The 22,255-nt window shown below is 45.4% G+C and overlaps 1 protein-coding gene across 1 annotated transcript in view; it reads left to right on the top strand.

Annotated features, from left to right (window-relative positions):
* LOC144496912 (complement C4-like) overlaps positions 1 to 22,255 on the top strand; it is a 137,801-nt gene that overhangs the window by 13,513 nt on the left and 102,033 nt on the right. Inside the window, exons 7-12 of the mRNA XM_078217528.1 lie at positions 1,859 to 1,946; positions 6,369 to 6,474; positions 8,609 to 8,735; positions 10,369 to 10,484; positions 18,543 to 18,686; positions 21,974 to 22,171. Coding sequence (XP_078073654.1) covers positions 1,859 to 1,946; positions 6,369 to 6,474; positions 8,609 to 8,735; positions 10,369 to 10,484; positions 18,543 to 18,686; positions 21,974 to 22,171 — 779 coding nt within the window. The remainder of the gene's footprint in view (positions 1 to 1,858; positions 1,947 to 6,368; positions 6,475 to 8,608; positions 8,736 to 10,368; positions 10,485 to 18,542; positions 18,687 to 21,973; positions 22,172 to 22,255) is intronic.

The raw sequence follows: 22,255 nt of genomic DNA, 5'->3' as shown, positions 1-22,255 counted from the left end.
TGAGATGAGGAGGAACTACTTCTCGCAGAGGATGGTGAATTTATGGAACTCACTGCCCCATAGCGCAATGGAGTCTGAATCATTAAATGGTTTCAAGAAGGAGATAGATATATTTCTGATAAAATAAATGGGTTAAAGCAATATGGGGAACAGATAGGGAGCTGGATTTGAGACAGGGAGAGATCAACCATGACCTGATTGAAGGGAGGAGCAGGCTTAAAGGGCTAAATTTGTCTGCTTTTGCTCCTAATTCCCATGTTACTATGTTTACAGACTGGGAAACATTGTGAGGTATCAGCACAGAGTCTCAATCCATCTCCATATTTTAATCGCCATTGAAATAATTGGAAATGTAGGTCAGGCGGTATGTGAACTGATGTGCGATTCACTGCCATTTTGTTTTCAACTGGCGAAACAAACGAACGTGAATCCAAACAAGGCGAAACTTCACTTTGAAACTCCACATATTCCCTGATAAGGCTCTTTCCAGGTACCCAGTTGGCCATCTGTACCATCTACAAGACGCACCACAACTCACCTTTCCAAACTTTCCAAACCCATCACCTCCACCATCCAGAGTGACAAGGGCAACAAATGCATGGGAACACTTCTGCCTGTGAGGTCCCTTCCAAGACACTCACTATCCTGACTTGAAACTACACCTCCGTTCTTTCACTGTCACCAGGTTACAAACGGGGAACATCATCTCAATCAGTAATATCGACTGCACCACGTGGACTGCAGTGATCCAAGAAGGTGGCTCATCAACTGTCCATCTGTCCATCCATCCTTCGGTATATCCAACCATCCATTCATCCATCCATCTGTCCTTCTGACCAGCTGTGTGTCCATCCATCTATCCATCCATTCATCCATCTATCTGTCCTTCCGACAGTCCATCCTTCCATCCATTTATCCATCCATCTGTCCACCTGTCCATCCATCCTTCGGTCCATCCGACCATCCATTCATCCATCCATCTGTCCTTCCGACCGTCCATCTGATGATCCACTGTCCATCCATTTAATTATCCATCTGTTCACCCATCCATCCATCCTTCAGTCTGTCCAACTGTCCATCCATCTGTCCTTCCATCCATCCATCCACTCAGCTACGCACCCATCAACCAGCCACATCAGCGAAAATGTGTAGATAATGTGTGTCTCATCATGAAAACAATGATGAGGTCATAACACTAGATGTCCCTGTTTGTTACGTGAAGGGGAGCACAGACCATGGCAAAGGCTTTTGTACTCAGGGTGGCATTGTTAAGGGGTGGTATCATACTGTCTGCCATTATAGATCTGGTTAGTTTACCGTCCCATTGAATGCAATGGAAATCAGCACTCAGAAATATGCATATTGGACTCTAAGTTTAATATTACTGAAGTTGGGATAACCACCCATAGATTTTTTTTCAAGTAGCCATGTTGTCCATTGCAATGCCAAGGCAAGTCTATTTCAAATTCATTTGTGCATTCCTTAATGAAGAACGTCAATAGTATCATATGAATATCATAATAGAATATAACCATCTATTTGGGGTATGTTAGGTATTCTTTGGGTAGTTCCATGCTTGCGTGATAATGTGGGATATGTGATATCAGTTCGACATTCTCTTGAGCAGAATAGAAAGGCAAACGATGGAGGTGTGTATAACCCATGGATGATCCATTATCGTCCATTTTGGATTATCGCCAGAAATTAAAATTACATTCAGCCGTTTTGTGGTTCATATTGTAAGTAGGGAATGTAAGCAGACTGGGCAGTTTAATGCTTAAATTAGCAGCTCCTCAATGCAAGAATTGCATTGTCCATTATGTTCAGGGACTATACTTGACTTAATCATCTTTCAAAGTTCTCCCCAGCTTCAAGGTCGAGGTGAAGTCAGCTGAAATGTTTTACCTTATAACAAGCGAGGAATTCGAATTCACAATTTCAGCAGAGTGAGTATAATATCGTTATCTGGTTCAATTCTCCTACAATATCCTGCCTGCTTCCTATGTTTGCTTTGGAAATAGAAAGAAGTCTCACAACACCAGGTTAAAGTCCAACAGGTTTTATTTGAAATTGCGAGCTTTCGGAGCGCTGCCCCTTCATCGGTGAGTGGAGAGGTAGGTTCATAAACATGCCATATATAGGCAAAGACACAATTGCAACATCGTTAAATCATGCTTTGGAAATGGAATTCAACTATTTGAGATAATGCAATTGGAGAGGGCTAACAAGGTAAACACTTACACTGTGAATGCTAAGACCCTGGAGAGTACTGAAGATCAGAGGGATTTTGGAATGCATATCTACAGATCCCTGAAGTTGTCAGGGGAGGTAGATAGGTGGTTAAGAAAGTATATAGGATATTTGTCGATACTCGCCGAGGCATAGTGTACAAGGGCAGGAAGGCCATACTGGAACTGTATAAAATGGTAGTTCGGCCACAACAGTTGCACTGCGTGCATTTCTGGTCACCACATCATAGGAAGGATGTGATTGCACTGGAGAGAGTGCAGAGGAGATTCGCCAGGATACTGCTTGGCCTGGAGGGTCTGAGCTATGAGGAAAGATTCTATAGGCTGGGGCCGTTTTCCTTGGAGAAGTGAAGATTGAGAGGGGAGCTGATGGAGGTGTATAGGAGCATGAGGGACAAATAGGATGGATAGGAGGGCACCTTTTCCATTAGTAGATGGGTCAATAACTGGAGACACAGATTTAAGGTAAAAGGTAGAAGGCTAAGAGGGGGATTGAGGAGAAACTTTTCACCCAGAGGGTGGTGAGAATCTGGAACTCACTGTCTGAAAGGATGGTTGAGTCAGAGACTCTCGTTACATTTAAGAAGTATTTAGATATTCATTTACACTGCTGTAACATCCAGGGCTATGGGCCAAGCACTGGAAAGGGGATTAGTGCAGTCAGATCTTTGTTGACCGGGGTGGATATGATGGGCCGAATGGTCACTTCCTGTGCTATCCATGTCTAAGAATCTAAAATAAATCTATGAACGAAAATCAAGAAAGTTCTGAAACAGGCGGCCATAGTTAAAACCTGACTCTCAAACTGATGGGAGTTGAAAATCAGCCCTACTCGGTATGATCTGAGGCTGTCCGGAAATTTGATTTGATTTATTATTGTCACATGTATTGAGATACAGTGAAAATTATTGTTTCTCACATGCTATAGAGACAGAGCATACTGTTCATAGAGTACATAGGGGAGAAGGAAAGGAGAGGGTGCAGAATGTTGTGTTACAGTCATAGCTAGGGTGTAGAGAAAGATCAGCTTAATATATGATAGGACCATTCAAACGTGTGGGCAGCACGGTGGCAGAGTGGTTAGCACTGCTGCCTCACACAGTAAGAAGTTTCACAACACCAGGTTAAAGTCCAACAGGTTTATTTGGTAGCACAAGCCACGAGGTTTCGGAGCGCTGCCCCTTCATCAAATGAGTGGGAGTTCTGTTCACAAACAGGGTATATAAAGACACAAACTCAATTTACAAAATAATTGTTGGAATGCGAGTCTATACAGGTCATCAAGTCATAAAGGTACAGACAATATGAGTGGAGAGAGGGTTAAGCACAGGTTAAAGAGATCCAGGCTCCAGGTAAGAGTGTTCTCTTCCTATTGGGGAACACTTCAGCGGTCACTGGCATTCGGCCTCTGATCTTCGGGTAAGCGTTCTCCAAGGCGGCCTTCACAACACCAACAGCGCAGAGTCGCTGAGCAGAGACTGATAGCCAAGTTCCGCACACATGAGGACGGCCTCAACCAGGATCTTGGGTTCATGTCACACTCTCTGTAACCCCCATGACTTACCTGGGCTTGCAAAATCTGACTAACTGTCCTGGCTGGAGACAATACACATCTCTTTAACCTGTGCTTAACCCTCTCTCCACTTACATTGTCTGTACCTTTAAGACTTGATTACCTGTAAAGACTCGCATTCCAACCATTATTTTGTAAATTGAGTTTGTGTCTTTATATGCCCTGTTTCTGAACAGAACTCCCACTCACCTGACGAAGGGGCAGCGCTCCCAAAGCTAGTGGCTTGTGCTACCAAATAAACCTGTTGGACTTTAACCTGGTGTTGTGAGACTTCTTACTGTGTTTACCCCAGTCCAATGCTGGCATCTCCACATCATGGCCTCAAACAGTGCCAGGGACCTGGGTTCAATTCCGGCCTCGGGTGGCTGTCTGTGTGGTGTCTACACATTCTCCCTGTGTCTGTGTGGGTTTCCTCCAGGTGCTCCGGTTTCCTCCCACAGTCCAAAGATGTGCAAGATCGCTGGATTGGTCACGTAGTGTCAGGGGGACTAGCAGGGTAAATACATGGGTTATGGGGATAGGGCCTCAGTGGGATTGTTGTTGTGCAGACACGAGGGGCTGAATGGACCCCTCCTACATTATAGGTATTCTATGGTTCTATGAAAAGTTTGATGACAGCAGGGAAGAAGCTGTTCTGAGTCTGTCGTTACGTGCTTTCAGACTTTTGTATCTTTTTCCCGTCAGGAGAAGGTGGAAGAGAGAATGTCCAGGGTGTGTGGGGTCTTTGATTATGCTGGCGGCTTTTCTGAAGCAACAGGAAGTGCAGACAGAGTCAATGGATGGGAGATTGGGTTGCGCAATGGACTGGGCTTCGTTCACAATCCTTCTAGTTTCTTGTGGTCTTGGTCAGAGCAGGAGCCATACCAAGCTGCGATACATCCAGAAAGAATGCTTTCTATGGTGCATCTGTAAAGAATTGTGAGAGTTGGAGTGGAGATGCCAAATTTCCTTAACCTCCTGAGAAAGTAAAGGCGTTGGTGGTCTTTCTTAACTATAGTGTCAGTGTGGGGGGTCCAGGACAGGTGGTTGGTGATCTGAACACCTAGAAACTTGAAGCTTTCCACCATCTCCACTTCATCACCATTGATGTCGATAGGGGCATGTCCTCCACCATGCTTCCTGAGGTTGATGACTATCTCTTTCATTTTATTGACATTGCGAGAGAGATTATTGTCGTTGCACCAGTTCACCATATCAGATCTGACCCACTACACTGGTGTCATTAGCAAACTGGAAAATGGAGTTGGGCAGAATTTGGCCACAGTCATAAGTGTATAAAGATAGTGGTAATGCTTTGGAAAGAACATGTCAGTATTCACCTCCCGAATGTGGGCATGAGCTTTGTTCTCAAGCTGACCCACCTCTCCCATTGACCATCCTCCCGTTGGATAGGGAATTCAGGCTTTCAATGAAGCAAGGATCTATTTATCAAAATTTTCTTTTTCAAGTTAATTGAGCCAAATCTGACAAGACATTAGACAGACACTAAGCTAAATCTCTGAGATTATGGAAAAATGAAAGAAAAACAGAAAATTCACTGAATACTCGGCAGATTGGCTGCATCAGTGTTGAGAGGCACAAAGTTACATTTCAGGTCTGCGTCCTATCATCAGAAATCAGAACACAGACGTATAATGTTAACTCCGCTTCTCTCTCTGCGGATATTGCCTGAGCTCGTTATAGTTTTATACAAACACTTCGGGAACAGTGATTAGCACTGCAGCCTCGCAGCACCACAGACCCGGGTTCGATTCCCGCTTGGATCACTGTCTGTCTGGAGTCTGCACGTTCTCCCCATGTCTGCGTGGGTTTCCTCCAGGTGCTCCTGTTTCTTCCCACAGTCCAAAGATGTGCGGATTAGGTGGCTTAATGATACTAAATTGCCCCTTAGCGTCAGGAGCACTAGCTGAGTAAAGTAAAGTAAGAGTTTATTTATTCGTCACAAATAAGGCTTACATTAACACTGCAATGAAGTTACTGTGAAATTCCCCTAGTCGCCATAGTCCGGCTAGGATAAATGCATTGGATTATGGGGATAGAGCCTAGTGGGATTGTTATCAGTGTACATTCGATGGGCTGAATGGCCTCCTTCTGCACTATACGTTTCTATGATTCTATGAACTCAGCATAGACGAAGATGAAGAAGTTCCTTCTCAACTAAGGGGGAGCAAATTTAGGACTGAATTGAGGCTGAACTTCTTCACACAAAGGGTTGTGAATTTGTGGTATTCTCTGGCCAGTGAAGTAGTTGAGGCTACCTCATTGAGTGTTTTTAAGGCAAGGATAGATAAATTTCTGAACAGTAAAGGAATTAAAGGTTATGGTGAGCGGGCGGGTAAGTGGAGCTGAGTCAACGAAAAGACCAGCCATGATCCTGCTGAATGGCTGAACAGGTTGGAGGGGCCAGATGGCCTACTCCTGCTCCTAGTTCTTATGTTTCATGAGCCAAAGCCAAAACTGTTGAGTTGTGTTTCTCTGTTGGGATTTTTTTATTCAGTTGATGTCTGGTACATTTCAAGTAACGCACCTCTGGGTATCTGTTAAAGCTACACATACGGAGAAAGAGTGGACGGAATGGCATATGTGAGATTTGGAGTTATTGATGAAACAGGCAAACTTGAATACCTGCGGGGCCTGGAACAACAGCTGCAGGTGAGAGCTTCCCCACCGCCCACCTTCAGAAACTAGCGGGATTCAGCAAAAAAGACTACATGAGAAATGGGAATTTATTATAATTTTAACAAGAAAGTTAGTGTTAGCAGGTTGCACAGGTTTAATAATTGGTAGATATCTTGGCCTTAATAAATAAACACCGTTGTTGGAATACAAAGGGAGAAGGGATACCATCGAACTCCCAGATGTGGGAATGTAAACCTAGACCGAAAAGCTCCCTTTCGTGTCAGGGACACACATTCTGCAAGGGTTATGATCTTCCAGACCCACAGCTTTGCGATCACTTATTTTAATCAAGGTGTGTGACTTCAAATCCAGGGCACCTGAGGCGCTACAGCAGAATTCTTAATATATAGTCAGCCTAAGTAGTAGTACAACGGGCTGCGATTTCCCTTTGGGATGAAAAGGCAGCAAGGTGGCATAGTGGTGAGCACTGCTGCCTCACAGTGCCAGGGACCCGGGTTCAATTCCACCCTCGGGTGACTGTGTGGAGTTTGTATGTTCTCCCCGTGTCTGTGTGGGTTTCCTCCGGGTGCTCCAGTTTCCTCCCACAGCACAAAGATGTGCAGGTCAGCTGGATTGGCCATGCTAAATTGCCCCTTAGTGTTAGGGGATTAAAAGGGTGGTTACGGAATTAGGGCCTGGGGGGATTGTGGTCAGCACAAACTTGATGGGCCAAATGGCCTCCTTCTGCACTGTAGGATTCTATGATTCGAAGTGTTGAATCAGTCGCCTGAATTTGTTGGGTCATAAAATTGGCAGGGCATTTGATTTGATTTATTATTGTCATATGTAAGTATACAGTGAAAAGTATTGTTTCTTGCGTGCTACACAGACAATGCATACTCTGCATAGAGTACATAGGGGAGAAGGAAAGGAGAGGGTGCAGAAGGTAATATTACAGTCATAGCTCGGGTTTAGAGAAGGATCAGCTTAATATAGGTAGCATTCAAAAGTCTAATGGTCAAAAATGTAAAATGGATGATCGATTTGTCCTCCCTAGTTTTAAGCTACTGCCCTTGACTTATTTCCACCGGAGTTTGTTTGAGGTTATACAGTAAATGGTGGAACCCTTAGGAATATTGACAGGCAAAGCGATCTGGGCATATTTGTCCATGGATACTGAAAGTGGCAATGCAGGTGGATAAGGTAGTCAAGAAGCCATATGGCATGCTTGCCTTCATCGGTCAGGGCATTGAGTATAAAAATTTGCAGGTTAAGCTGCAGTTGTACAGAACCTTAGTTCAGCCTCATTTAGAATTGTGTACAATTCTGGTCACCACACTACCAGAAGGATATGGATGCTTTGGAGAGGGTACAGAAGAGGTTTACCAGGATGTTGCCTGGTCTGGAGGGTGTTAGCTATGAGCAGAAGTTGGATCAACTCGGTTTGTTCTCACTGGAATGGCGGAGGTTGAGGGGCGGTCTGATATGAGTGGCATGGACAGAGTGAATAGTCAGATGCTCTTTCCGAGGGTAGAAAAGTCAAGTATTAGGGACATAGGTTTATGGTGCGTGGGGAAAAGTTTAGAGGAGATGTGCGAGACAAGTCTTTTACACAGAGGGTGGTGAATGTTTGGAACGCGCTGCCCGGGGAGGTGGTAGGAGCAGGTACATGGCAGCATTTAAGGGCAACTAGATGAATACATGAATAGGATGGGAATGGAAGGATATGGACTCCATAAGTGCATACGGTTTTAGTTTAGGCAGGCATCATGATCGGCGCACGCTTGGAGGGCCGAAGGGCCTGTTCCTGTGCTGTACTTTTCTTTGTTCTTGCTCTTTGTCCTTGTTTGTTAATTGGCTCGTTGACTGGGCATCCACCCAGGTATCTTATGAATTTATGCATTAGAATCTGACAGAAACTCTGACCTTGGGAGAATTCATTACCAAGGCTCAAGAGGCACATCTGAAATTCCACATTTGAACAATTGCTTTAAGTCCAGTTGAAGTTGAGGTTCTCACATTAAATTCTGAATCTAAGATCATTGATATTTAGAGGGCACAGCCTGGTAAGCCATACAGTGGCCCGGGACCAGGAGGAAACACTTGAGAGAAAATAAAGACCATTGAATTAGATTGGGCTAATATGCATTTTGATTCTCACTTATAGCTCAAGAAAGGAGTGGCGGAATCTTTCCTAGAAACTGAAGAACTCTTCGAGAAGATCAAACCTTTGCAAGCAAATGATCTGGTGGGGCACAATTTCTACATGGCGGTAACTGTTTTTGAAACAGCAAGTAAGTGATTCTTTCCAACTTTCGATCGCTTCCATCAGTCATTCTGAAGATGTGGCCCAAACTGCGGTGGAGCCACCGACTATCCTCCCATAACTGCATTGAAGTATTCTGTCCGTGTGGCAATTCCCCACAACCATAGGAGAGCAATGAAAGGGGGGGCGGGAGGTGGTGGAGGGCAGAAGGGGAGGCAGAACCTGAGCTGGCTTCATGCCGAAAACAGTGCCATGTCATATTTAGGCACCTCAGGGGCCTGTACAAGTTGCTGATCCTGCCATTTTTGACAGGATGGACCAGGTGACAGGAATCGCGTTCACAGCGGCAGAGTTGATCACAGTGGACTTTTCTTGAAACCATACACCTACATCTCATAAACGAGTGAATTGTCTGCGTGGAGTTTGCACATTCTTCCCACGTCTGCGTGAGTTTCCTCCGGGTGCTCCGGTTTCCTCCCACATTCCAAAGATGTGCAGATTAGGTGGATTGACCATGCTAAATTGTCCCGACATGTGGAGGTTAGGGGGAATTAGTGGGGTAAGTACAAGGGGTTAGGGGGATAGGGCCTGGGTAAAATGCTCTGTGGAGGATGGGTGCAGACTCAAATACATAAATAGGATGGGAATAGAGGGATACGGTCCCCGGAAGGGTAGGGGGTTTTAGTTAAGTCAGGCAGCATTGTCGGTGCAGGCTTGGAGGGCCAAAGGGCCTGCTCCTGTGCTGGAATTTTCTTTGTTCTTTGTTCAATGGGCCGAATGGCCTCCTTCTGCACTGAAAGCATTCGATTAATCTTATAAACACGTTTCTGACTTTCTAACTTGCACCACAGAGACTGCAGTGATTCAAAAGGCAGCTCAAAAGCCACCTTCTCAAAGACAATTAGGGTTGAGCAATAAAGGCTGGCCAAGCCAATGATGCTCAAATTCCGTGAATGATGTTTTTTTGAAATAAACTACCTTTCCGGAATGAAATCTACCTTCCTTACCTGGTCTGAAGACCATATGACTCCAAAACCTACAGCAATGTGAAACTGCCCTCTGCAATGGCCCAACAAGCCACTCAGTTCAAGTGGGCAGTTACGAATGGGCAACAAATGCCCATCTTGTCAGCGATGTGGGCATCCCATGAAAGAATTGAGAAGAAAAATTGCAGCAAAATTAATGGCCGCCGACTCATGATAGTACTTGTTCCTCGTATTTACATCCACTGGCATGGCATCCAATGACAGAAACATAGAAATAATATGGAGACGGAGTCTTGCCTGATTAATTTTGAAATGTGTCCATCATTAATAAATTTCTCTCCAAAGTTGAATTCTGGCTGAATTGACTGGACAAAATTAAAATGACTGCAACCAAACTTAAACATTAGGATTGCAATTAAATATCATTCATGAAAATTACAGAAAAATATCAGTATCTTGAATTAAAATGACTATTCATTGATGGGATATGGGGCATCGCTGGCTGGCCAGCATTTATTGCCCATCCCTAGCTGCTCCTGTTGGGCAGTTGAGAGTCAACCACATTGCTGTGGCTCTGGAGTCACGTGTAGGCCAGACTGGGTAAGGATGGCAGATTTCCTTCCCTAATAATGCAATGATGAATTAAAATACATGTACCCTGCTTTGTTCCTACAGGTGGCCAAATGGAGGAAATCGAAATCAAAAATATCAAGTTTGTCTCCTCGCCCTATGTGATCGATTTGACAAAGACAAGCGGCTACTTCGTACCTAAAGTTCCATTTCCTGTGCTGGTAAGTATGGATACAAAGGGTTTAAACAGTACCTAATCCATTTGGTCATATGGTTTTAGCTGGGGGAAGGGTAATTATGAGGCTATTAGGAGAGAATTAGGAAACATAGGTTGGACTAGGAGATTACAGGGACTGGGAACGTCCGACATGTGGAGTTTTTTCAAGGAGCAGCTACTGCGAGTCTGTGATAGGTATGTCCCTGTCAGGCAAGGAGGAATTGGTAGGGCTAGGGAACCGTGGTGCACCAAAAAAGTTTCTTTGTTGGTTAAAAAGAAAAAGGAGGCTTATGTTCGGATGAGACGTGAGCACTCGGGTAGTGCACTAGAAAGCTTTAGATTGGCTAAGAGGGAGTTGAAGAGCAAGCTTAGAAGGGCTAAAAGGGGACATGAGAAGACTTTGGCGGATAGGGTTAAAGAGAATCCTAAGGCGTTCTATAGGTATGTCAAGAACAGAAGGTTGGTTAGGGCAAGTTTAGGGCCAGTTATAGATGGCAGAGGGAAGTTATGTGTGGAACCGGAGGAGATTGGTGAAGCATTGAACCAATATTTCTCTTCGGTGTTCACGCAAGGGGACATGAATATAGCTGAGGAGGACACTGGGTTGCAAGGGAGTAGAATAGACAGTATTACAGTTGATAAGGAGGATGTGCAGGATATTCTGGAGGGTCTGAAAATAGATAAATCCCCTGGTCCGGATGGGATTTATCCAAGGATTCTCTGGGAGGCAAGAGAAGTGATTGCAGCGCCTCTGGCTCTGATCTTCAGGTCGTCGTTGGCCTCTGGTATAGTACCAGAAGATTGGAGGTTAGCGAATGTTGTCCCATTGTTTAAGAAGGGGAACAGAGACTTCCCCGGGAATTATAGACCGGTGAGTCTCACTTCTGTTGTCGGCAAGATGTTGGAAAAAATTATAAGGGATAGGATTTATAGTTATTTGGAGAGTAATGAATTGATAGGTGATAGTCAGCATGGTTTTGTGGCAGGTAGGTCGTGCCTTACTAACCTTATTGAGTTTTTTGAGAAAGTGACCAAGGAGGTGGATGGGGGCAAGGCAGTGGACGTGGTATATATGGATTTTAGTAAGGCGTTTGATAAGGTTCACCATGGTAGGCTTCTGCAGAAAATGCAGATGTATGGGATTGGGGGTGATCTAGGAAATTGGATCAGGAATTGGCTAGCGGATAGGAAACAGAGGGTGGTGGTTGATAGTAAATATTCATCATGGAGTGCGGTTACAAGTGGTGTACCTCAGGGATCTGTTTTGGGGCCACTGCTGTTTGTAATATTTATTAATGATCTGGATGAGGGTATAGTTGGGTGGATTAGCAAATTTGCTGATGACACCAAAGTCGGTGGTGTGGTAGACAGTGAGGAAGGGTGTCGTAGTCTGCAGGAAGACTTAGACAGGTTGCAAAGTTGGGCCGAGAGGTGGCGGATGGAGTTTAATGCGGAGAAGTGTGAGGTAATTCACTTTGGTAGGAATAACAGTTGTGTTGAGTATAGGGCTAACGGGAGGACTTTGAATAGTGTGGAGGAGCAGAGGGATCTAGGTGTATGTGTGCATAGATCCCTGAAAGTTGGGAATCAAGTAGATAAGGTTGTTAAGAAGGCATATGGTGTCTTGGCGTTTATTGGTAGGGGGATTGAATTTAGGAGTCGTAGCGTTATGTTGCAACTGTACACAACTCTGGTGCGGCCGCACTTGGAGTACTGTGTGCAGTTCTGGTCCCCACATTACAGGAAGGATGTGGAGGCTTTGGAGAGGGTGCAGAGGAGGTTTACCAGGATGTTGCCTGGTATGGAGGGGAGATCCTATGAGGAGAGGCTGAGGGATTTGGGATTGTTTTCGCTGGAAAGGCGGCGGCTAAGAGGGGATCTTATTGAAACATATAAGATGATTAGAGGTTTAGATAGGGTGGATAGTGATAGCCTTTTTCCTCTGATGGAGAAATCCAGCACGAGGGGGCATGGCTTTAAATTGAGGGGGGGTAGTTATAGAACCGATGTCAGGGGTAGGTTCTTTACCCAGAGGGTGGTGAGGGATTGGAATGCCCTGCCAGCATCAGTAGTAAATGCACCTAGTTTGGGGGCGTTTAAGAGATCCGTAGATAGGTTCATGGACGAAAAGAAATTGGTTTAGGTTGGAGGGTCACAGTTTTTTTTTTTAACTGGTCGGTGCAACATCGTGGGCCGAAGGGCCTGTTCTGCGCTGTAATGTTCTATGTTCTATGTTCTATGTTCTATATGTAACATAGCATAGCATACAAGGCTACAGAGCAAGTGCTGTAACAGATAGGGGTATAGTGGCCGGCGCAGACGTGTTGGGCCAAGTATGGGCAGCACGGTGGCACAGTGGTTAGTACTGCTGCCTCACAGCATTAGGGGCCCGAGTTCAGTTCCTGGCTTGGGTCACAGTCTGTGTAGAGTTTGCACATTCTCTCCATGTCTACGTGGGTTTCCTCCGGGTGCTCCGGTTTCCAAAAGACGTGTTGGTTAAGTACACTGGCCATGCTAAATTCTCCCTCACTGTACCCGAACAGGTGCCGGAGTGTGGCGACGAGGGGATTTTCACAGTCACTTCATTGCAGTGTTAATGTAAGCCTGCTTGTGACACTAATAAATATAAAATTATAAGATAAGGGTCTCTTTTTCTGGTGTAAAATTCTATGACTCTTAATGTTGTTGTGTTCAGTAAGGGGAGGAACATTGATCAGGAGAAACTAAACAATTATAAGCCATTCACCATCCTGACTTGAAAATATACCAGCCGTTCCTTCCCTGCAGCTGGGTCAAAATCCTGGAGTTCCCTCCCTAACAGCACTGTGGGTGTACCTGCACCACAGTGACTGCAGTGTTTCAAGAAGGCAGCTTCCCATCACCTTCTTAAAGGGCAATTAGTGATGGGCAGTAATTGATGAGGTAGGCAGCAATGCCCACATCCCATCAATTAATTTAAAGCAATATTATTGATGTGGGTCACTGTTACTGGCAAGAAAGTAATGGGTAGTTGGAGATTGACATTTCTTCAGCGCTGCCATTAACATGATGATTCCCAAATGTTCCAGCCTCACATTTCCGTTTGTCATGCAACATTCACACACCTTCCCTGAGGAATAGGGTAGATTTTCATTTAGGCACCATGAGCGGGCATGTTGGCGGGGAAAGGGTTAAGGGTTAAGGGTTAACCCGCAAATCTTCCCCCAGATTGAACGGGAATATGCCCACCGAATTCCTGGAATTTGGAGACCTAGCCCTATTTTAGTAGGAGCGGGTAGGGCAGATGTGCGAATCCCATCCATTGACGGTGGGCTGTGATTTAGACTCATACATCAGCTGTTTCATAGCAACTATCCCTGAGTCCACCACAATTCAGTGGCGGCCGACGGATTAAATGGCATTCGCATTCTCCGGAAGGCAGGGAGTTGGGCGTGCCGTGGGGTCATTCCCAATCAGAGCCCGATTGAGGATCAGAACTGCGAGATGGGTCACCGACAGTCATTCCCACGCCCTTGCCTTTGAGTCCACTCGGCCCCTTTCCCCTCTTCTTGCATTCCCATGCCCACAACTTACCTCCTCGCTGTCAACTACACCACTATTTTGTGTATCATCTGCCCCCTTCATCGGAGTCCAAATGGTCATCATGAACTGTCAGGATCAATGGATGGAGTACTGAACCCAGCAGAATCGCATTGACAACAGCTATCACCCTTTGCTTGCTGTAAGGAAGTCAATTTTGTATCTAATTTGCCTTGCTACTTTGGTGTCCGAGGAGCTTTTACTGATTCAACAGCCTGCCATGTGGGGACCTCGTCTAAAGCCTCGTTAATGTCCATGTAGACCAGGACCACTGCTCTCTGCAACCTTACATGCGAATCCTCAAAGAGAATTCAATCACAATAGTCAGACGAGGCCCTCCCTCAAAACTTCATGATGACTTCCCTCAGCAAATCTATACCTTTCTCAATGAGGCTTTACCCTGTCCTGTAGAAATGATTCCAATAATATGCCCGCAGTCCAAAGATGCGCGGGTTAGGTGCATTGGCCTTGCTAAATTGCTCCTGAGTGTCCTGGGATGCATAGGTTAGAGGAATTAACGGGGTAAGTATGTGGGTTACAAGGATAAGGCCGAGGTGGGATTGTTGTTGGTGCAGACTCGTTGGGTCGAATGGTCTCCTTCTGTATTGTCGGGATTCTATGATTCTTACCTAAGTAAAGATAACTGCCCTGTAATTGTTTGGGTTGTTCCTGCATCCCATTTTTAAACAAGGGTACAACTTTGAGAGTCCTACAATCCTCTGGCGCCACTCCTGGCAAGAAGTTTAACAACACCAGGTTAAAGTCCAACAGGTTTATTTGGTAGCAAAAGCCACACAAGCTTTCGGAGCTCCAAGCCCCTTCTTCAGGTGAGTGGGAATTCTGTTCACAAACAGGGCATATAAAGACACAGACTCAATTTTCATGAATAATGGTTGGAATGCGAATACTTACAGCGAATCAAGTCTTTAAGATACAAACAACGTGAGTGGAGAGAGCATCAAGACAGGCTAAAAAGATATGTATTGTCTCCAGACAGAACAGCCAGTCAAACTCTGCAGGTCCACTCGTGGTGCTCTGCAGGTCCACTCGTGGTGCTCTGCAGGTCCACTCTCTGCCACTCCTGGCGGCAGAGAGGATTGCAGTCTGGTGGTCAGAGCCACCGGTTTCCTCACTCGGTCCCTGAAACAACCTGGGACATAATAGGAATGAAGTATGAGCCAGAATAGGTAAAACACAGTCACGGCAGAAACACTCAAGGCACCAGCTGTCCGAGAAGATGGAGCAGTGTTTCTCATCTATGGACCTTAAACGCACTGTCGTGTGCAAAACATTGCCAAATGCCTGATCGAAATATGATGCACAGTTCAGTGAACATGCTTCACGGAAACAATATAGGACGACGGCTATATAAGAATAAGACTGAGAGCTGAAGTGACTTGGGGAGGGGATGGCCTAGTGGTGTGAACGCTAGACTAATAATCCAGAAACTCAGCTAATATTCTGGGGACCCGAGTTGTGCAATTTATAGAATCCTACAGTGAAGAAGGAGGCCATTCGGCCCATCTAGTCTGCACCAACCACGATCCTACCCAGGCCCTATCCACATAACTCCATGCTATTCCCCCCTTGACACTAAGGGGCAATTTAGCATGGCCAATCCACCTAACCCACACATCTTTGGACTGTGGGAGGAAACCGGAGCACCCGGAGGAAACCCGCGCAGACACAGGGAGAACGTGCAAACTCCACACAGACAGTGACCCAAGACGGGAACTGAACCCGGGTCCCTGGCACTGCGAGGCAGCCGTACTAACCACTGTGCCACCATGCCACCCATTTGAATTTAAATTTTAAAAATCTGGAATTGAGAATCTACTGATAACCATGTAAACCATTGCCGATTGTTGTAAAACCCATCTGTTCCACTGTTGTCCTTTAGGGAAGGAAATCTGCCATCCTTACCTAGTCTGGCCTACATGTGACTCGAGAGCCACAGCAACATGGTTGACTCTCAACTGCCCTTGGGCAAAGAGGGAGAGACAATAAATGCTGGCCAGCCAGTGACGCCCATGTCCCATGTATGAATAAAGAAAGGTTGAGAGGCAGTAGATTTAAAACTGAGTTGAGGAGGAACTACTTCTCACAGCCGCAGAGCGCAGTGGAATCTGAATCATTAAATGGTTTCAAGAGATAGATACAATTCTCATTTTGAAAAGGGTTAAAGGGACATGGGGAATAGGTGGGGAGGTGGATCTGAGACCAGGGGAGATCAGCCATGATCTGATTGAATGGCGGAGCAGGCTGGAAAGGCTGAATTTGCCAACTTCTGCTCCTAATCCCTATGTTCCTATGATGTGGAGATGCCGGCGTTGGACTGGGGTGGGCACAGTAAGAAGTCTCACAACACCAGGTTAAAGTCCAGCAGGTTTATTTGGAATCAGGAGCTTTCAGAGCGCTGCTCCTTCATCAGGTGAGCGGAAAGGTAGGTTTCATAAATAAGACATATGTAGCAAAGACACAATTCCAACCATTACCTTGCAATTATGTCTTTGCCTCTATATGCTGTGCTTGTGAAACCTACCTTTCCGCTCACCTGATGAAGTGCGCCGAAAGCTCGTTGGACTGTTGGACTTTAATCTGGTGTTGTGAGACTTTCTTCTATGTTCCTATGATTGGGAGCTTGGAATTATACCTGCAATGGAGCAGAATGTTCGACAAAGCTGAATGAGCCTTTGTAAAGGTGGCCAGACTGTGAGCGGCAAATACAACTTAATTTGTTGCGAGATTTACAAGACCACCATTGTTACAACAAGGACTGTTTTGGGCCCTGGCTGGTGAGAACAGAGTAAGTTCGAGGGCGCTATTGCAGCTCCTCCATCTGTTGTATGGAAAAATGCCTGGGGAAATGGAATGAGTGTTGAGGGTGAGGGAAGATTAGGCGAGGGTATCGCGGAGGGAATGGTTACTTTGAGGTTCTGAAAATGGAGGGGATTTTGCATTATACAGGGCCTTGGTGAGGCTACACCAAGAGCACTGTGTGCAGTTTTGATCTCCTTTTCTGAGGAAGGATATTCTTGCTCTCGAGGGAGTGCAGTGAAGGTTTACCAGGCTGATTCTGGGATGGCACAGTGGTTAGCACTGCTGCTTCACAGCTCCAGCGACCTGGATTCGATTCCCGGCTTGGGTCACTGTCTGTGTGGAGTTTGCACATTCTCCTCGTGTCTGCGTGGGTTTCCTCCACGTGCTCCCGTTTCCTCCCACAGTCCAAAGATGTGCGGGTCAGGTTGATTGGCCATGCTAAAATTGCCCCTTAGTGTTCTGAGATGTGTAGGTTAGAGGGATTAGTGGGTAAATGTGTCGGGATATGGGGGTAGGGCCTGGGTGGGATTGTGGTCAGTGCAGACTCGATGGGCCAGATGGCCTCTTTCTGCACTGTAGGCTTTCTATGATTCTATGATCTCATACAGACTTATAAAATTCTGACAGGACTAGACAGGGTAGATGCAGGGAGGATGTTCCCACTGGTTGGGGGTGTCCAGAACCAGGGGTCACAGTCTGAGGATTCAGGGTAGACCATTTTGGATGGAGGTGAGGAGACATTTCTTCACTGAAAGAGTGGTGAGCCTGTGGAATTCATTACCACAGGAAGTATTCAAGAGGCGGCTGGATATAGCATTTGGGGTGAATGGGATCAAAGGTTATGGGGAGAAAGCAGGATTAGGCTATTGAGTTGGATGATCAGCCATGATCGTAATAAATGGTGGAACAGGCTCAAAGAGCCAAATGGCCTCTTCCTGCTCCTATCTTCTATGTTTCCATGTTTCTATTAGCTGGTGGTGCCATGCTGGATTTGCAAGAATCTATGCAATGGTCTAACCTTCTTTGTATCAGACATCCAGGAGTTGAGTATGTAATATTTGTTGGAAATTGCAATCTCAGGCAAAAAAAAAGACTCAAGTCAATTTCCATTGGGATTTTCTCCAGCATTCATCACGTGTTGACATGTTTCCCAAAGTAAACAACAGGGTGCTTAACACAAAGTAGCTCTCTATGATCATTCAGAAGTGATACCAGTGTTTTGTAGTCAATAGCTGCGATTTTAGCCCAGTGATTGGATTCACAATGTGCCACTGGCAAGTGGATTGAAGGGAAACCCGACCGATAGTGTGGTGAAGACAAATCCCTAAATTACCCCATTCCTCCACGGTGGCACAGTGGTTAGCTCTGCTGCCTCACAGTGCCAAGGACCTGGGTTCAATTCTTGGCTTGGGTCACTGTGTGTCTGGAGTTTGTACATTCTCCACATGTCTGCGTAGGTTTCCTCCGGATGCTCTGGTTTCCTCCCACAGTCTGAAAGACGTGCTGGTTAGGGGCATTGGTCATGCTAAGTTGCCCCTCCGTGTACCCGAACAGGTGCAGGAGTGTGGCGACTAGGGGATTTTCACAGTGTTAATCTAAGCCTACTTGTGACTAATAAATAAACTTTAACGCTGTCCTAACTGACTGTTATTTGGCTTTGTAGGTTCAGGTGACCTACCCTGATGGATCTCCTGCCTCGGGCGTCCCAGTGAAGTTAGAGGGAGGAAAACCGCAACACACAGAGGAAAATGGCCAAATTGTGTTAACAATGCAGACTCCTGCGGGGGCCGATTCTCTTGTAGTCAAGGCAAGTGTACAAAATTTGTTTTTTTTAATTGATCCAAAGCATTCTTGCAAATGCATTTCTGTGGATTAGGAAAAGATAAAGTGACCAACTTTGGAGGAATAATCTTATAATGAAAATAAGAGAGGTCCAAAGTATTGAGAGATAAATCGCGCGGTTCTTTGCTCACAAAGGCACAGTATGAATTCTATGCATTCAAAAGCAGACGAAAAGAAACATGGAGAACATGATTGCAAACACGACATCACAATTTAATGAGCAATTAGCTAACATTGATACACCGAGGAAATAAAAGCAGACATCTTGTCATCGATTAACCTTTAGAATAGATATAAACATTCAGGGGCAGCACGGAGGCACAATGGTTAGCACTGCTGCCTCACAGCACCAGGGACCTGGGTTCAATTCCCAGTTTGGGTCACTGTCTGTGCGGAGTCTGCACATTCTCCCCGTGTCTGTGTGGGTTTCCTCTGGGTGCTCCTGTTTCCTCCCACAGTCCGAAAGAAGTGCTGGTTAGGTGCATTGGCCATGCTAAATTCTCCCTCGGTGTACCCAAACAGGCGCCGGAGTGTGGCGACTAGGGGATTTTCACAGTAACTTCATTGCAGTGTGAGCCTACTTGTGACTGATCAATTAATTTTAAAAACTTTAACTTTAAGACATGAGTAAGTGCTCTGCGCTAGAAAAGCTCAAACTGTAACACATGCTGGCTGACTCTTAACTATCCCTAGGGAACAAAACCAATTAGTCACATCTGAGAACACATTTCTCCGGTTATTTCCTTGCTCTTGTGCCCCTAGTGAGCCATTGAGCTGCATCCAATTGATGCACAGAGTGGGAAATGCCTACAGATAGTTAACATTGCAACCAGCAAAGTGCAGCCTTGGAATTGGGTGGTAACATTTGATTCTACAACTCATTCATATGACATCGAGATCGAATTGAGCTTTGGAAAAAGGTGACCAATTCTATTGTCTGAGATGCTTACGATGTGTCGGAAACCTCTTCCTGAGAATATGATCATTTGATATTTCAGACCAAAGTGTTGAACACTCGAGTTAACATCTCACTACATAATTTTAAGCGCTTGGACATATTCCTTGCAGCAATAATGGCTCTGAAAGTGAAAAAATATTGAATTGGAGTCTCATTTTATTAACTATTCATCGGTAGAACACAGTCCAACATTACTCAAGAACTTCGACATTATCCGAAACACAAGAGCAGGTTTCATGTCCCCCACCGCCCTGCCAACACACATACCTATTACCACTAGTATCCATCCCTTACATTATTGGCTCGCAGTGGCTGCGGCAAGGCTTATCTACAAGATGCACTTCAACAACTGTGCACAGCACAGTTAACAAAAACTCCCAGTCCCAAGACCTCAACCATCTAGAATGACAAAGATAAAGGTTGCAATAGAACAACATCATTTCCAACAATATCTCCCCAAGTGGCACACCATCCCAACCTGCATTCATATCACCTGTTCCCATATCAAATTCCGGTACCTTTTGACTTTACCATCACACAGACCTAGCCTCCTCAGGGGTTTATAACATCCAGGCATGACACTGTTTCGATATACCCAGAAAGAAGTGGACAATTATGTGCCACTCATGCACATTTTCTAGATTCGCAGTTGCTACTATCATTGATGTGGAGGTGCCGGCATTGGACTGGGGTGGGAACAGTAAGAAGTCTCACAACACCAGGTTAAAATCCAATAGGTTTATTTGTAATCACAAGCTTTCGGAGCACTGCTCCTTCATCAGGTGAGTGGAGAGTTGGGTTCACAAACACGGCATATATAGACAGAGACATAATTGCAGGATAAATGTTGGAATGCGTGCCTTTACAGGTAATCAAGTCTTTCTGGGTACAGAAAATGTGAGTGGAGAGAGGATAATCACAGGTTAAAGAGGTGTGAATTGTCTCAAGCCAGGACAGTTAGGAGGATATTGATATGGGAACCCCCATCATTTGGCCTGGGCTTGCAAAATCCTACTAACTGTCCTGGCTTGAGACAATTCACACCTCTTTAACCTATGATTATCCCTCTCTCCACTCGCATTGTCTGTACCTGAAAATACTTGATTATCTGTAAAGACTCGCATTCCAACCATTATCTTGCAAATGTGCCTCTGTCTATATATGCCAAGTTTGTGAACCTACGTCTCCACTCACCTGATGAAGGAGCAGCACTCCGAAAACCCTGGACTTTAACCTGGTGTTGTGAGACTTCTTACTGTGCTACTATCACTGATAGATATAATGCACCAATATCATTGCACTATGAATTCTGTTGACAAAATCCATTCTCTGCGTGCTTTATACAACCACTTTTACATCAATGTCATTTTGAGCATAGGCAAAAGCAATGTAACCCCGGTATCATGCCAGGAGGATGGGTTCCCACTATGCATTCAAGATTCTAGTGGTGATTAAGCTCCTGATAGACTGTCGCCCAATTCAACCTTATTGGGGCTTGATAGCCTGTAGCCTAGTTCAACCTGGTTGGGGCTTAATGGGCTGTAGCTTCGTTCAGCCTGTCTGGGCTACATTTGAAAGCTGTGCAACTGGAAACTGGGAATTTCCTACAATGTTCTCCATGCACGAAAGCAGAGCTCTGACTATTCCTTCCCGTTGGCTGGGATAATTAAAGGTCTTCATATTATATCAATCTTTACAGTTTTTAAGGAAAGGGACTGGCTCCCTCAGTAGAAAACCAATGGGTGGCACAGTGGTTAGCACTGCTGCCTCACAGCCGCCAGAGAGCCGGGTTCGATTCCTGGCTTGGGTCACTGTCTGCGTGGAGTTTGCACATTCTCCCCATGTCCGCATGGGTTTCTTCCGGGTGCTCCGCTTTCCTCCCAGAGTCCAAAGATGTGCGGGTTAGATGAATTGGCCATGCTAAATTGTCCCTTTGTGTCAGGGGGAACTCGCTAGTGTAGGTGCATGGGGTTATGGGGATAGGGAAGGATTGTGGTCGGTGCAGACTTAATGGGCCGATTGGCCTCCTCCTGCACTGCAGGGGTTCTTTGATTCTTTGATGATGGGTGTTTAAAATGTGGAATTTGGTATAAAGAAACGAAAATTATTCTCGTGCAATATCATGTTAATGCTTCTATTCTAACCCAAGTAACTGACATGTTGCTCCGCTGGTTATATCACCAAGAGATCTCAATATATCCGACTGGGGGTAAATACAAGAAAGGGCACAGTTCAAATATAGCCACTTGCTGCGTACAGTTGGAATAACCTTGTGCCTACTTTTGGTCTGTCAGGTGAAAGCTGGGGATGGGACCCATGGAAAAGAAATCAGTGAAGCAACAAAAACTGTGCGGATTTACCGTTCCGAGAGCAAGAGCTACCTCCACGTCAGTGTACCACACCAAGTATTAGACCCGGGAAACTCGTTTTCTGCCGATGTAACAGCTGTCATCCCTGAAGGCAGTGGTAACGTCAAGTATTATTACTACATGGTCAGTGCATTATTATTATATAGCAATTGCACAGGAATTGAATATTCATACACATACGCACGCATAGAAATAGCAAAAAGACAG

This window comes from Mustelus asterias, chromosome 8, assembly GCF_964213995.1.
Source record: "Mustelus asterias chromosome 8, sMusAst1.hap1.1, whole genome shotgun sequence".
Lineage (NCBI taxonomy): Eukaryota > Metazoa > Chordata > Chondrichthyes > Carcharhiniformes > Triakidae > Mustelus > Mustelus asterias.
The sequence above is the reverse complement of the archived record's forward strand: the minus strand, read 5'-3'. Positions and strand labels throughout refer to the sequence as shown.